Source organism: Hipposideros armiger, unplaced genomic scaffold (genome assembly GCF_001890085.2).
Source record: "Hipposideros armiger isolate ML-2016 unplaced genomic scaffold, ASM189008v1 scaffold_704, whole genome shotgun sequence".
Lineage (NCBI taxonomy): Eukaryota > Metazoa > Chordata > Mammalia > Chiroptera > Hipposideridae > Hipposideros > Hipposideros armiger.
Window position 1 is genome coordinate 672,037 of NW_017732054.1, and position 14,535 is coordinate 686,571.

The window sequence follows — 14,535 nt, forward strand, 5'->3', positions numbered from 1 at the left end:
AAAAAAAAAAAAAACCCAAAGTATTTCTTCCAATTGAATGAAAGATTGTTTTATCTAAGAGATTATGTGACTTCTGTAAATGACCCTTTGTGAATCTTGTTTGATGGCCTTAGCTTATTTTATTTGAGTTTGGAGAAAATGTTTCTGACTCATAATTTATCATGCTCTTCCCCTGAGAGAACTTCTTTCATTGCTAATTTTATTAGTACAGCCTGATCCAGTTTTCTTACATTTCTTTTCCATTCTTCTCCTACCCAAAAGGCTGTATACACTCATTACCAGGTCAGATATTATGTAGACCAGGGGTCGGCAAACTGCGGCTCGCGAGCCGCATGCGGCTCTTTGGGTACATTCCGTCTCAAAAGTTTGCCAACCCCTGGAAGAGCCAATGTTGTTCCTCACAACAATTTAAAAATGACTCGAGTCATAAATACATTTTTACATAATCACCGTTATGTGAATAATATTCTTTAAAAATTTTATAAATGAAACTATGATAGTTTTATTTTCATTTTCAGTTTTACTTCAGAGCCACATGCTCGCAAGCCGCAGTTTGCTGACCCCTGACACGGCTCTTTCGTCTCAAAAGTTTGCCAACTTCTGATGTAGACAATTCATATAAATAGGAGGATAATGATTTACCTGATACTTGAATTCTTACCTGACATTTCTTGGTAACCCTGTGAAAGTATTGAGTAAAATTCTTGACTTTATCATAATAAATATTAAATTCAGGAGACCATATTTTTAAGACAGATTTGGAAAACCAACCAGGTTGATAGTGAAGAGATGACACAGGAGGGAAAGTTGGTGGGAAAATTTTGTAGCAGGAAAGAGCAATCTTTAGCTATTTAAAAGGCATTTGAAAATGCAGTAGAACTAGGACCAGTGGACAGACATCATAAGTAGTCACATCCCAGGGCGTCAGAAGAAAGAACTCCTGAGTACCCCACGCCTCCCCGGTGGGGCGGGTATGGTCTGCAGTGGTGGCCACGGGTAGGGCTACATCTTGTGTCTGTACATGTCGATCTTGTGTTCAGAAAAGGAAATGGCAGATAACCTTGGCTCTGATAATAAGGTATTTTCTTGAATCGATTTCCTTTTTTCAACTTCTCAAGCCTGGAATAGGTACTCTTCATGAGACCCATTCTCTTAATTCCGTCCTTCAAAAGTCTCAAATTTTGTAGCTTCTTTTCAGCCAGTACCTTTCCATCTTTATTTTTTAGGTAAGATAAGCAAGAGGGTGATTTCCTTGTCAGACTTTGATGGAAAACAAATGCCTTTAAAAGTAGACTTTCCAAAGGTTCTGATTTTGGATATTTTTGCATTGATACCTTAAACCCTGAGTTTGTAATGAATGCTTTTACCTAATTCAAAGACACTGGGAAGTGAATTGGTAGCAGGACATCACAGACCACTGTGATTTCAAACTCTTGGCAGGTACATCTCCGTTCATGGATGCGCTAACAGCCAATGGAACAACCAACATACAGACATCTGTGACAGGAGTGACAGCTGGGAAAAGGAAATTTCTTGATGAGAGAAGAGACCAGCCTTTTGACAAGCGGTTGCGTTTCAGTGTGAGGCAAACAGAAAGTGCCTACAGATACAGAGATATTGTCGTCAGGAAGCAGGATGGCTTCACCCACATCTTGTTATCAACAAAGTCATCAGAGAATAACTCACTAAATCCAGAGGTGAGAGATGTTCCTGGGGCTGATTTGTGGTCCTGTTTCTGCAAGCCTTTGTTTTCCAGGCCTGCTCTGCCAAGTTGGCGCTCTTCTTTGTGCGTTTTCTAAATCTCCTGGGCCGTTTCCAAATAACCAACAGGAGATAGAAAGCAGCGATGAAGTGTGGTAGTCTTGCTCCTCCTTGGGACACTGTGACTGCAGTGAAGTTGGGACAGTATGCGTGTGTCAAGTGTTCGTCTTCCTTCTTAAGAGGGAGGGCTGTGACAGGACCAGAGTACTGCACGGGGGAGGTGGTACTTGTGCCTCGGTCTATTTCCAGAATAGGAGCTCTTAACCTGGGAGCAGGGGGGGCCTCGGGGACCTTCATCCCTGAAGTCGCATGTAAAATGTGTGTGTTCACAGGCTTTTCTTTAGCTTTCATTAGATTCTCAAAGGGTTCTTTGTTTAGACAAGATTGAAGTGCCGTGGGTCCCAGCCCCTTCAGAGTATTTTAGCATCGTTCTAGTCAATCTTCAGCATTGCATGGAATTTACAGCTACAGCGATTTCAACGTAATGCTCGTTGCTGCTAGTACCTGGTAAAGGTAGATTTCAAGGATCAAGGCTCAAAAGCTAATTCTATGAAGTATCTAAAGTCAGAAGTGTTTGAACCTGCACTGTACCTTACTTAAAATTTTAAGTTCTAGTAATTGTTTCTTTTCCACTTGTGAGCAGCTAGGTCAAGCTTTTTTCCAGACAAGAAAACCAAACTACATCAAGTTTGTATGTCTGGCCAGGGTCACATGACTAACCAGTTCAGGGCTGGTCCCCAGTATGTTTTTAGACTGCAGAGCCCCTCATTGGTTTCTTGTAAATGCTCGTAGAGATCATTTCAAATGCTTTTGTGCCTTCTAAAGCCACTCCAAATGTGCTTGTACCAAATATACTCATGCACCAAACTGTTAGGGTTTCTGTCTCAAGTGCAGCAGGCTGGTGTTAAAACAAAAAAAAAACAACAAACAAAACAGGAAACTGAACTAGTTTCTTCGAACTGGTTGAATGTGCCACCTGCTGTCCAAAGTGTAGAAATACCAAGTGGATATAATATTAATAACTTAGCTACTGAGAGCCACAGTGACTAAAATATTAAGGTAACTTGGATTCACACATCTTTCTAACGATACTCTATTCATAATTAGTTACATAATTATACTCTGTCCCCAGCATTCCCAGTCTCTGGTTACAGAAATAAGAAATTTGTGAATTATTTTAAATTGTGGCAGCTACAGGGAACAGTATCAGCCTGTAAAGGCAGTTTCTGTAGATCCAGATTTTCCATAGTGAAATGCTTTTAGGGTTCTGTATGAAAACTACTCTTTGCCACTTTAACTTTTGGTGACTTTCAGGTAATGAAAGAAGTCCAGAGTGCCCTGAGCACGGCTGCGGCCGATGACAGCAAGCTCGTGCTGCTCAGCGCGGTGGGCAGTGTCTTCTGCTGTGGTCTCGACTTTATTTATTTTATACGGCGTTTAACAGATGACAGAAAAAGAGAAAGCACTAAAATGGCAGAAGCTATCAGGTATGCATAAGTGGTATTATTTTTAAAATGTTGGTTTGAGTGTTTTGCTTTTAGTGTACTGTACCTGATAGAACGGGCTTAAATAAGCCTTGCGAACGAAATGTACATCCCCTTCCATTGAGAAACATGAGTAGCAAAATGAATTAAATCATCTATCTGTCTTTTCTGTGGGCCTGGCATAAATTACTCCTTGCCTTGAGCAAATAACTGATATCAAGGCTGGCTCAAACCCAGTAAGTACTCAGGGAAAATTTAATGATTAGAGTATACAATAGCGTGTAGCCAGAGTTTCCATTATTTGTAGTATGAGTCTGTTCTGTCTTCACCCCTTAAATAAAGATGCATTCTCTTTCACATAATAACTTAAACCATTGCTTTACTCTAAAATAAATTGGCTAGGCTTTATGATGAGCCAGTTTCATAATATCACATGAAAAGGTTTTTTTAGTGCAAGCAGTACACATTCTTGTTCAAGTTCATCCTGAGTTTCAACTACACATAAAACTAGATACCAGAGTAAAAAGTAAAAATTCCCTTTCTTTCACCCCTCCATGCACTGTTCACTTGTATGTCTTCCCCAACCTTCTCTAAATTTTTTCGAACATGATACACACACATAAATAATAAAGCTTTATTTTTCTGTTAAGTAAATGGAAGTATACTGTGTTGTTTTGCAGCTTGCTTTTTTTTTAACAGTATGACTTTAGATATTTCCATTTCCTCTGTTTATGAATTTTTTCACTGCTGTACCATAATAGTATAAAAAGCTTTTCCAAGAACCTCATAATTTTGCTATAAGCACATCCAGGCTCATATTTTGTTTATATCCCTAACTTCTCATGTTAATCACTATATGTATAATTTAAAGTATCTAATTGTCAGAGATTAATTTTATTTAAAGTGAATGAAACCCAGTAACCAACCAGAAAGACCGTACTTACTACCTACCTCCATAAAATGATATATCCCTACGTCACCCCTAAGAACCCTTTGTAATTTACAGAAGGATGAAAGCTAACAAACTCACAGCCTTGCAGAATGGCAATACAGTTGGTTGGATCTTCTCCAAAACCCCCAGGCGTTTGGGGAGTTGACGCTGAGCCTCTTTTGATAATTATTGGGCTCCAGGTGGCTGAGACCCTAGCATTTACTGGGGGCACAGAGCTTTGTGGTCCCCTGAACCATTCTGGAGGTTTACATCAGAGTTGGTGGGGGTGCTTGCTTCTGTATGGGTGGGTTTGGAATCGGGTAGGGTGTTGCTATCTGAAAGATCTCCCAGGATGGTTCTGATGGGCCCTGCCTGACACAGCTCACAGAGGAGTCCCAGTGCCCCACACCTGGGTATTGCCTGGACCTTTTATAGCGTTTTAAATAATTTTCAAAATTAATGTTTCCTCATACTATATACACATGCATACAGAGCATTACCTATTGCTTAATCTTTTTGAACATTACCATTTTTTTAGGCTATGATGTAGTAGTAGTTTTTCAAAAAATAGTTTGAAGTTTTGTAATCTAATTTTAAGTATTATTTCTGGTCTCCTAAATAATACCGAACTTGTAGGATACTAGATGGGACCATCTTGTTACGCAGTTTGAAATTAAACTGCTTGACCATGCACGTAATTCCTTGACAGATTGTCGGTAGTGCCTCTAAGACAACTTGTAGATATTCCTAATTATTAATCCGATCCATCCTTTCTGGATGAATTGAATTTTCGTTTTTCTAGTACAAAACATTATGCCTCAGGTGGTGACTGTATGTTTTCTGTAATCACAGTGACTTTATACATAATATTTTGATTTGGGGAGATCTGCTGTGAAAAGAAAATAGAACTTGTCAGCCAATGCCTTCTAAGTTCTGGCTCACTTCACTGTAGACATTTCCCTAAGCTCCACTTCTAAATCTTGTTTGTGCCTCAACCCTACTCCCAACCCACTCCTTCAATGTTGAATTGCCCTTGACAATGGCTAAGGCTTGTATTGGTGGGATTAGAGAAAGCAGAGGAACGATAGATCAAGAGAGATCTCATTTGTTGAACTTCTAGGTAACTTTAAATGTTTATTTTCATCAGCTACCTACCCCCATTTCTTCTAACCCTCCCACTCCCATGCCATTCTCCTCACTCCCCACAAAAAGCTGAATTAGTATTCTAGGAAAAAGCCAAATCCTGCTTTAGGGAAACTCACTTGGTTCTTCTTTAAATGAATATGTTTTTATCAAATGTGAATTTTTCTTAATGTACTCAGGCAGGATCCGAAAAATAATTAGTTACACTAGATTCACTTAACCTTTACTCTTGTTCATTTGCATTTAAATTAATTTTTATGTGTGTAAGATTGGCTTATACACATAACACTATTACTATGTATATTTTTTTGTTTCTGTGGTATCTTGTCTTGACTCCTTAAAACTTTAGGCAAGGAGTGTCATTGTAGCAAGTTTCCAAAAGAAAAGTAGGAAATAAGATTAGATTTACACACTAGATTTGTGGAGGTATCTGTTGCAGCTAATTCTGTATTCAGAATTGTTGGTGATAATCAGTTTGCAAATAAGTTGCAATGATAATATTCAGCACATTAGTGATAAACTGATTATGAATCAGTTTATAAAGATAGGCTTTCGAATTCTGCAGGAACTGAAAGACTAGGAGCCTCCTTCCCCAGAAGGGGAGGCATCTTATACCACCAAAGTGAGACGAGGGAGGGATCTGGGGAGAGAAGGCCCCCGAGTAAATGTGCCCCTAGCACCTGACCTCTTCCCTGTCCAGTCCTATACCATGTATTCAAAATGAAGGGAGAGCTCAGCTGAGACATGGCAATGAACTAGCTATTAAAACTTCAGATCCAGGTTACCTCATTTTCACCAAACAATTCTTAGACTATTGCTCTTATGTGATTTTTCTAACTTTTTGATGTCTGTGAAGTAGTAAATGTTCTTCAAAAGAATGGATAGAATTTTGATTTTTGTTTAATTATAAGTCTTTTAAAACTTCTTTTGTGGCAAATATAATCTCTTTTCCTTCCTTGCCATACCTGGCACAGCCTTTAACTCAATTTGTAGATAATTCAAAGGAAACTGAAATTTAAATTCAGTATGTTGCCTTGAGCACATTTGAACGTACATGCGTTTTGATTTTAAGTTTCAAAATACACTTGCTTTATGGCCAACAAAACGTCGACAAGCCTGCCTTAATGCTGGGCTCCCGAGAGCTTTGTCCCCAGGCCTGAAGGGAGCTCATGCCTCCTCACCTCTGGTAGCTGGTGGCTGATGTGCATGCAGCACACCTGACTAAGCTTTTGTGGCGCTGAGAGGTTTGTACTAAGTAGAAAAGCATTTCTATGAAGTTTTGTTTTCGTGTTTTTAAATAAAACTGAATTCTCAGTGGACCACACTCATTTCTGGCATCTCAGACCTCACATGCCAGAAAAGCCAGGTTGTGTCCTTTGAAAAGGGAAAATGGTCTTCACTCCAGAGGGTGCTAGTTAATTCATACCCCTCCCAGAAACAGCCACGGCTTGCAGATTAAGTTGTCATTCCTGGCAAAAATAAAATAAAATCTTATTAGGGGGAAAAAATTCAATTCCAAAAATACTTCTCCAGCCTGTGAAAAATCCAAGCTTTGATTTTATGATACCTAGTTTTAGAAGCAAACTTTATTCTTTTATGCAAACATATAACATGAGCGAAAACACTGTTACATGAAATAATTCCTCTTACCATTTCTCTCTAGAATTATTTTATTATTACACTATTTTGATCCTTTTTTCCATGTTAATCTATGATCCCATGCGTGGTTTCCAGATGTTTTCTATGGGGCAGATGAAAGTGGAGCTACTCTACTCCAGGGCACCTGGGGAGACACACGGGAAGTGCCTGCTTTTATATCGTGGAGCCAGTTCAGCAGTTACTTTTTCAAGAGTCATCAGTAACTGAGCATAGAAAATGTATTTCCATCATGTGTCACCCAAAATCCTTAGAAGGTGGTGCAACTGAAATAGCTTCCTGTAGATTGTGTACAGTTATCGCAAGGACCTATTTAAAAGGCTGCCTAGATCTCTCCTTGTATCATCAAAACCCAGTGTGATCTTTCTAACAGTGCCTCAGGCTCTCTCATTTAGAAAGTCTTAGTGCAGCTCATTCATTTGAATGAGTTAATTTTCACCCAGTGTAAAAATCCATTTGACTTTGGAGACAGACTGAGGCCTACGAGCTGACAGTGGGGCACCTTTGAGAGCAGGCCGCGGAGCTAGGCCTGCCCTTTGCCGAATTCCGTGCTCCCTGCTCGCCCCTGTTCCTCACACCCACACACCTCCCCAACCTGCCCTCACATCAGTTTCGGCAGGGAGATTATTAACCTAAGATGCTGAGTCATGATTTTCAGAGATACTCTGAACAGATTGCTCTAGGTTTTATTGGGTTGTCGGGAAAGTCATGATGCGTTTTTGCAATGAAAAACGTAGAAAAGATACATCATGACTTTTCCGACAACCCAATAAAATTGCTGAATTATAGAGTGAACCCAAATTATTTTCACTACCAAAGAATAGGGCTCAGCTTTACAATTATGTATTCTACAATTCTAATCTAGAGCTCCAGACTACCTTAAAGGAATTATCTGGGATTGATTTTGGTTTGTATTTATCCCTTTCTTCACCGTGTTAAATCATAACAAAAAGCAACCTCTGAACATAAAATGAGATGCTAGCGGTGAGAAGAATATGCACATTCCCAGTATGATGTAGCACCATCCTACCCTAAATTGAAAAGCACCCTGTTATTCCATCCTGACCCTAAAACACATCTAAAGAATAGCACTGGTTCGGTTTTGTAAAATTCCACATCCTCTGTGAAGGCTGCCCTACCCCTAGTCACGCTCTTCTTTGAAACCCTGCTATAATCGTATTCTATAGCACACAGACTACGAATGGTATCTCGTTTCTGCCGTTGTTTAGATCTCATATTTTAAACAACCTGTGAGCTTCTTTTCTCTGCACCCTCCAAGCCATTCAGTCTCATTCTGTATAAACTCAGGAAATATGTTTCCAAATAATCAGTGAGCTCTCTGAAATCACATCTCAAGCCCAGACCCTGACCCCATGGTTCCTGGCTCCTGTCCTCTCATCTTTGCTCAACACCAGGCAGTGTAAATAGTATGCCTTGTGCCAGGTTTTCTCTGGGAGAGCTAGACTAGTTGTCTGAAGCCCATGGTGTTTATTTGGGCTCCTTATGTTTTAAAGGGAAGGAAAGCTGAGGAAAAAGACATATTGATCATAGAACCCATGAGCCACTGCAAATACAAGAGCAGCCTTTGGCTGTATATTACTCATAATCTTCACATAGGTCCTTCACTCTTCCTGGCATGGCAGCCAGGGAATGATTAAGCCTTTATAACACACAGTAAATAAATCCATGGTCTACCACTTGCGAGGGAAGGCCCTTAACAAAACTCATCATGATTTCCACAGAGTTTACATCTTGGTAAATTGAATTTCATAATAGTAGATTTTTGTTGCTCAAATACACAATGTTTTGAGTAATTCCCCATTTATTTTTTATTTTAGAAACTTCGTGAATACTTTCATTCAGTTTAAGAAGCCTATTATTGTAGCAGTAAATGGCCCAGCCATTGGACTAGGAGCATCCATATTGCCTCTTTGTGATGTGGTTTGGGCCAATGAAAAGGCTTGGTTTCAAACACCCTATACTACCTTCGGACAGAGTCCAGATGGCTGTTCCACCGTTATGTTTCCCAAGATTATGGGAGGAGCATCTGTGAGTACCTCTATTTAAAAAATAATTCTAGAAAACTTCCTGAAGAAATCTAGTTTGGTATTGGCTTTCTAAATATATGCAGGTTGTCATTCTGTGGGGACTTTCCATCAAATACACTTGTAATTCAATTCTTGTTCATTAACTCATATTATTAATTCATGAAATCATAAGAGGTTTTCATATTTTGGTTCGGAACCTTTATTGACACTGTTTTGCATGATTTTCTAGAGAAGGACCTCGTTTAACGAGGAACCTGTGTCTGCATAATTAACACTGATATCCACTAGTGGTAAATACCCAATTTCTAAATCAGACAACAGAATTTGCAATCGAAAGGGTTTTTTTACCTAATAACCTAAAAGCTATACTGAAGTGAAAGGAAGAATCACACATCTATCTCTCACTTTAAATCAAAAGGTAGAAATGATTAAGCTTAGTGAGGAAGGCATGTCAAAAGCCGAGATAGGCCCAAAGCTGGGCCTCTTGTGCCAAACAGCCAAATTGTGAATGCAAAGGAACAGTTCTTCAAGGAAATTAAAAGTGCTACTCCAGTGAACCCACAAATAATAACATGAAAGAGCCTTATTGCTGATATAGAGAATGTTTCAGTGGTCCAGATAGACGATCAAACCAGCCCCAACATTTCCTTAAGCTAAAGCCAAATCCAACGCAAGGTCCAAACCCTCTTCAATTCTATGAAGGCTGAGAGAGGTAAGGACACTGCAGAAGAAAAGTTTGAAGCTAGCAGAGGTTGGCTCATGAGATTTAAGGAAAGAAGCCATCTCTGCAGTGTGAAAGGGCAAGGAGCGGCAGCAAGTGCACATGTAGAGGCTCGAGCAAGTTATCCAGAAGATCCAGCTAAGATAATTAATGAAGGTGGCTACACTGAATGACAGATTTTCAGTGTAGATAAAACAGCCTTATATTGGAGGAAGAAACCACCTTCATAGCTAGAGAGGAGAAGTCAGTGCCTGGCTTCAAAGTTTCAAAGGACAGGCTGACTCTTGTTTTAGGGGCTAATGCAACTGGTGACTCTTAAGTTGGAGCCAGTCTTCATTTACCATTCCAAAAATCCTTGGGCCCTTAATTATACTAATTCTACTCTGCCTGTGCTCTATAAGTGGAAGAACAAAGCCTGGATGATGCACATCTGTTGACAATGTGGTTTACTGAATATTTTAAGCCCACTGTTGAGACCTACTGCTCAGAAAAAAATATTCCCTTCAAAATACTGCTCACTGACAATGTACCTTGTCACCCTAACAACACCCATACTTCAGCTCCTGGACCAAGGAGTAATTTGTCTTTTCGGGTCTTATTGTTTAAGGAAAAGTTTTATAAGGTAATAGCTGTCATAGAGAGTGATTCCTGTTATGGATCTGGGCAAAGTAAATTGAAAACCTTCTGGAAAGGATTCACCATTGTTGGTGTCATTAAGCTCATTTGTAATTCATGGGAAGAGGTCAAAATATCAACATTAATAGGAGTCTGGAAGAAGTTGATTACAACCCTCATGGATGACTATGAGGAGTTCAAAACTTGAGTGGAGGAAGTAACTGCAGATGCGGTAGGAATAGCAAGAGAACTAGAATTACGAGTAGAGCCTGAAGATGTGACTGAATTGCTGCAATCTCCTGATAAAACTTTAATGGGTCTAGAGTTGCTTCTTATGAATGAGCAAAGAAAGTGGTTTCTTGAGATGGAATCTACTCCTGGTGAAGAAGATGTGAAGATAGTTGAAAGGACAACCAAGGATTTAGAATATCACATAAACTAGTGGCAGGATTTCAGGAGATTGGCTCAAATTTTGAAAGATGTTCCACTGTGGATAAAATGCTGTCAAACAGCTCTGCATGCTACAGAGAAATCGCTCATGGAAGGAAGGAAGCGTCAATGTGGAAGATGTCATAGTTGTCCTATTTTAAGAAACTGCCACACCCACCACCCTGGTCAGTCAGCAGCCATCAACACTGAGGCAAGACCCTTCTCCACCAGGAAAAAGATAATGACTCGAAGGCTCAGGTGATGGTTAGCATCTTTTAGCAATAAAGTGTTTTTAATTAAGGTATGTATTGTTTTTTTAGACATATGCTGTTGCACACTTAATAGATTACAGTGTAGTGTAAACATAACTTTTCTCTGTACTGGAAAACCAAAAAATTCGTGTGAATGACTTTATTGTGATAGTTGCGGTGCTTTGTTGCAGTGGTCTGGAACTGAGTCCGCAGTATCTCAGGCATGCCCTAGTGTCCCGGTTGGGGTCTCCAGAAGCAGTAGGAAAACAAAGTAGTCAACACCTGTTGAAGGGACAGGGAAAGAGAGAGCTGGACAGAGGGAGAAGGCGAACTGTGAGGCGGACCCCACAAAGCTTTGGCCACCATGGGAGCTCCAGGGCGTACATAGTCCGTCGACAATCATCCCACAGTGGACTGAGATGGCTGGTCCCTTTGTGTCCGTTATCAGGGAGTGTGGGCTGTTAGAGAAGAGCGTTGTGCCCATGGGTGAGGTGGCACTCTGCAACACGGCGTCCCCGCAGGAGCTGATGGCTGTCTGCCGATGGCACTGCCAGCAGTGGGGGCAGCAAGACTGCCCTTGGAGGGGATCTCAGCAGCACATCTCCAGGTTCCGGAGGCCTCTTTTCCTGGGGAAGACATAGAGGAGGAGGATTAGACAATGATAACTGCTGAAGTTGGTGGGTAAAAGTATGATGAAAAGAAGGGTATTTGCATCCTCGTTACTTCTGATGGAAAAATAGTAACTTTCAAGTGGAGAAGCGGGCAGGCACCAACCACCTTACTGAGTAACTGAATTTCACCAGAAATAGATCTGATGGCCGCAGTTTGCCCTGCTGTCCTGCACCACCAATGACAGTGTCGCCCTGCTGGAGTCCAGCCAAAGGCACATGGCCTCAGTCTATCCCTGAGGGCGCCAGGCAACCCAGATGTGGCACATTCTACAGATACCGAGCAGAGCAGCACCCTTCTAAAGACTGCGGAACCCTCACAGGCTGGAGGGCACTAAGGGGACCTGACATCTCGGTGCAGGGTGGCTTCCTGGGATCCTGGGTCAGAGATCGAACAGCAGTAGGAAAACGGGCAACACTTGTGCAGGGTTTGTAGTTCCATTCATGGTGTTGTATCAATGGTAGTGATATGGTTTTGATCACTGTTAAGTGTTACATAAGATGGTAATGTTAGGGAGAGCTGGGTGACGGGTTAACAGGAACTGTCTGTACTGCTTTTGTAATCTTTCAATAAGTCTAAATGTCTTACTAAAATAGAAAGTTTAAAATAGTTTAAAGAAATGTAATAGAGGCGGTATAGGACAAATGCAGCCGGGGCCGCCCCACCTGCCCTCCGCTGTCCTCCTCATCCTCTCTTCCTGCTTTAGACCACCCTCCTCACCACCTCTGCTGGCCTCGGGAGGACACTGGTCCCCGAAGGGTCTGCGGCCTGTCATCGAGCCCCACTCAGGCCAGAGTTGGGCAGGGGAGGAGTGGGAGCTCCTGGGGGGTCCGGGGCTCCACACATCCCCTCCATGCTGTGTCGGCCTGCTGGCAGAGTGTGCCCCCTCAGGGACCAGCAGAGCCCAGAGATTTGAGGATGGAAAGCACAGTGTTCCTCAATAGGTCATTCTGAGGGATCGTAAGTGTGGCCACACCTGCTTGTACCCTTCTGTCGCAGGCCTGTGCGTTCTTTCTGGTGAGGACGTGGTACCTTAGCCAAGTCTTTGCAGTGTGTGTGCTGTGAACGGAAACTACCTGTCCTCAGGGAGTGAATGCCCTTGCAGACTGGTGTCCTGCACACACGTCAGGCCAGCAGCTTCTGGAGGTGTGTGGTTTGACCCGCCAGAGGACCCACCCGCTCCTGCTGTGCGGTGAGAAGGATCTTCTGGTCGGGGGCCATGTGGTGGGGGCCAGTGGACCGGACAGCCCGCGGCCTCCGTGAGAGTGCCCAGGGACCTGAAGGCAGGGAAGCAAGCCCAGACCCAGGGGAGGTGCCTGTGAACAGTCGCCTCGCCTCGCTGGGCCTTGCCGGCTTAGCATGGGTGTCTCCTGCTGGCAGGCTGCATGTGCAGCCACGATAGTGACTGCATCAGCCTTGCTGAGCTCCATCTCTCACCCCGGAGTTCCTCCATTCATGTGTCCGTCGTGCTAGCACCTGGGTGACTGGCAGCCCAGACTGGCCAGTGTCACTGCTCTGAGTTGGCTCTTTAGTTCCTCTTCGTGCTGGATACTCTCTGATGGACACTGACATGACAGAGCAGTCTGTACACTTTCCTGGTCATCTATCCACATCCCTTCCCCCCGCCAACCTCTGTATCCCCCATTTTCCAGGTCCCTGACCAGCCGACCAGGCCAATCACCACTGCCTAGGTCACTCTGGATTCTAACAGTGATCAGCGCCTCCTACACCAGGTGCATGACCAGACACATCCCTCATTTCAGAGCATTTCCCCCACCCACCGTCGTTTTGAGCCAGCCCACCCATAAACCAAGCTTGCTCACAGGGAGTCCCCCATTCGGCCATAGGTGTTAGCTGCGGCGGTGCGCGGGGGCAGCAGCGGTGGGTGACTTTGGGTCTAAGCCACCTGCTTGTACATCTCGCCTGTGCCCTCTACTGTTTGCACCTGATCCCAGCTGTGCATCTGGCCCTTGCTTGCCGTACGCCTTGGGGGCCCTGATAGAACTCAGCTCAGGATGGACACTTCAGAGGTGTGGTCAGTTGGTGTCCCTGGCCAGGTGTTCTGTCTCCACCAGAATTGTTTTCTAAGAAGACCTGCACTTCTCTGCTGGCTGGCACAGCCTTGCTCTGGAACCCCAGGGGCCGGCGTTGACATCATCTCCCTGAAGTTCGCCATAAATCCTCGTGGCCTCTTGCCCACCCTCTCCACTGTCGGCCACAGCAGTTCTGGCATCTCAGCGTCACTCAGCCTGAGCCATCACTTCCTCCAGGCTTCGAGAAGCCATCGCAGTAGCAGAGTCACACCACCTCCTTGGGCTCTTGCCAGGGTGTTAAATCTTGTAGTTCGGGAGAGCCCCCAAATCACTGAACTCCCCTGTCCGTCTCTGTGGTCTGCCCTCTGGTCAAGAACCCTTAGAATTCAGTCTCGTGTCTTCTCCCCGCTCCGCCAGCATGTTCTGCCTGTGTCATGCCGTTCTCAGCTAGAGGCGAGGTACAGGCCTGACAGCCAAGAGGGAGAGGGGGGTCGGGTGTACGGGAAGTGACACTGTCTTGTAGAGATTTCTGCATTGTCTTCAAGCGAGGGGGCATACTTGTCCTTAATAAGGATTGGTGGGCCATTTATGCAGGCTCGGGTCAGAGGAGTCAGGGGTTCAGAGTTTTGAGGGCATCCAGCCAGAAGTCCCCATACCGCCTCTCCTCCCAACACAGCCAGACAGGCCTTCGTGTGGGTGACTCACCTTGTCTGGAGCTTGGCCACTCTGGCTAATGAGTTGGTTCCGGGTGAACTCAATTTTCTCTGCCATCTTGCTACCTGGCAATGGCAGGT

At 43.3% G+C, this 14,535-nt stretch overlaps 1 protein-coding gene across 2 annotated transcripts in view; it reads left to right on the top strand.

Annotated features, from left to right (window-relative positions):
* Positions 1-14,535, top strand: part of CDYL (chromodomain Y like) — a 201,890-nt gene that overhangs the window by 180,270 nt on the left and 7,085 nt on the right. For both annotated transcript variants that reach the window (XM_019627072.1, XM_019627073.1), the window contains exons 3-5: positions 1,441-1,697; positions 3,076-3,248; positions 8,814-9,024. In XM_019627072.1, the coding sequence (XP_019482617.1) occupies positions 1,441-1,697; positions 3,076-3,248; positions 8,814-9,024 (641 nt within the window). The remainder of the gene's footprint in view (positions 1-1,440; positions 1,698-3,075; positions 3,249-8,813; positions 9,025-14,535) is intronic.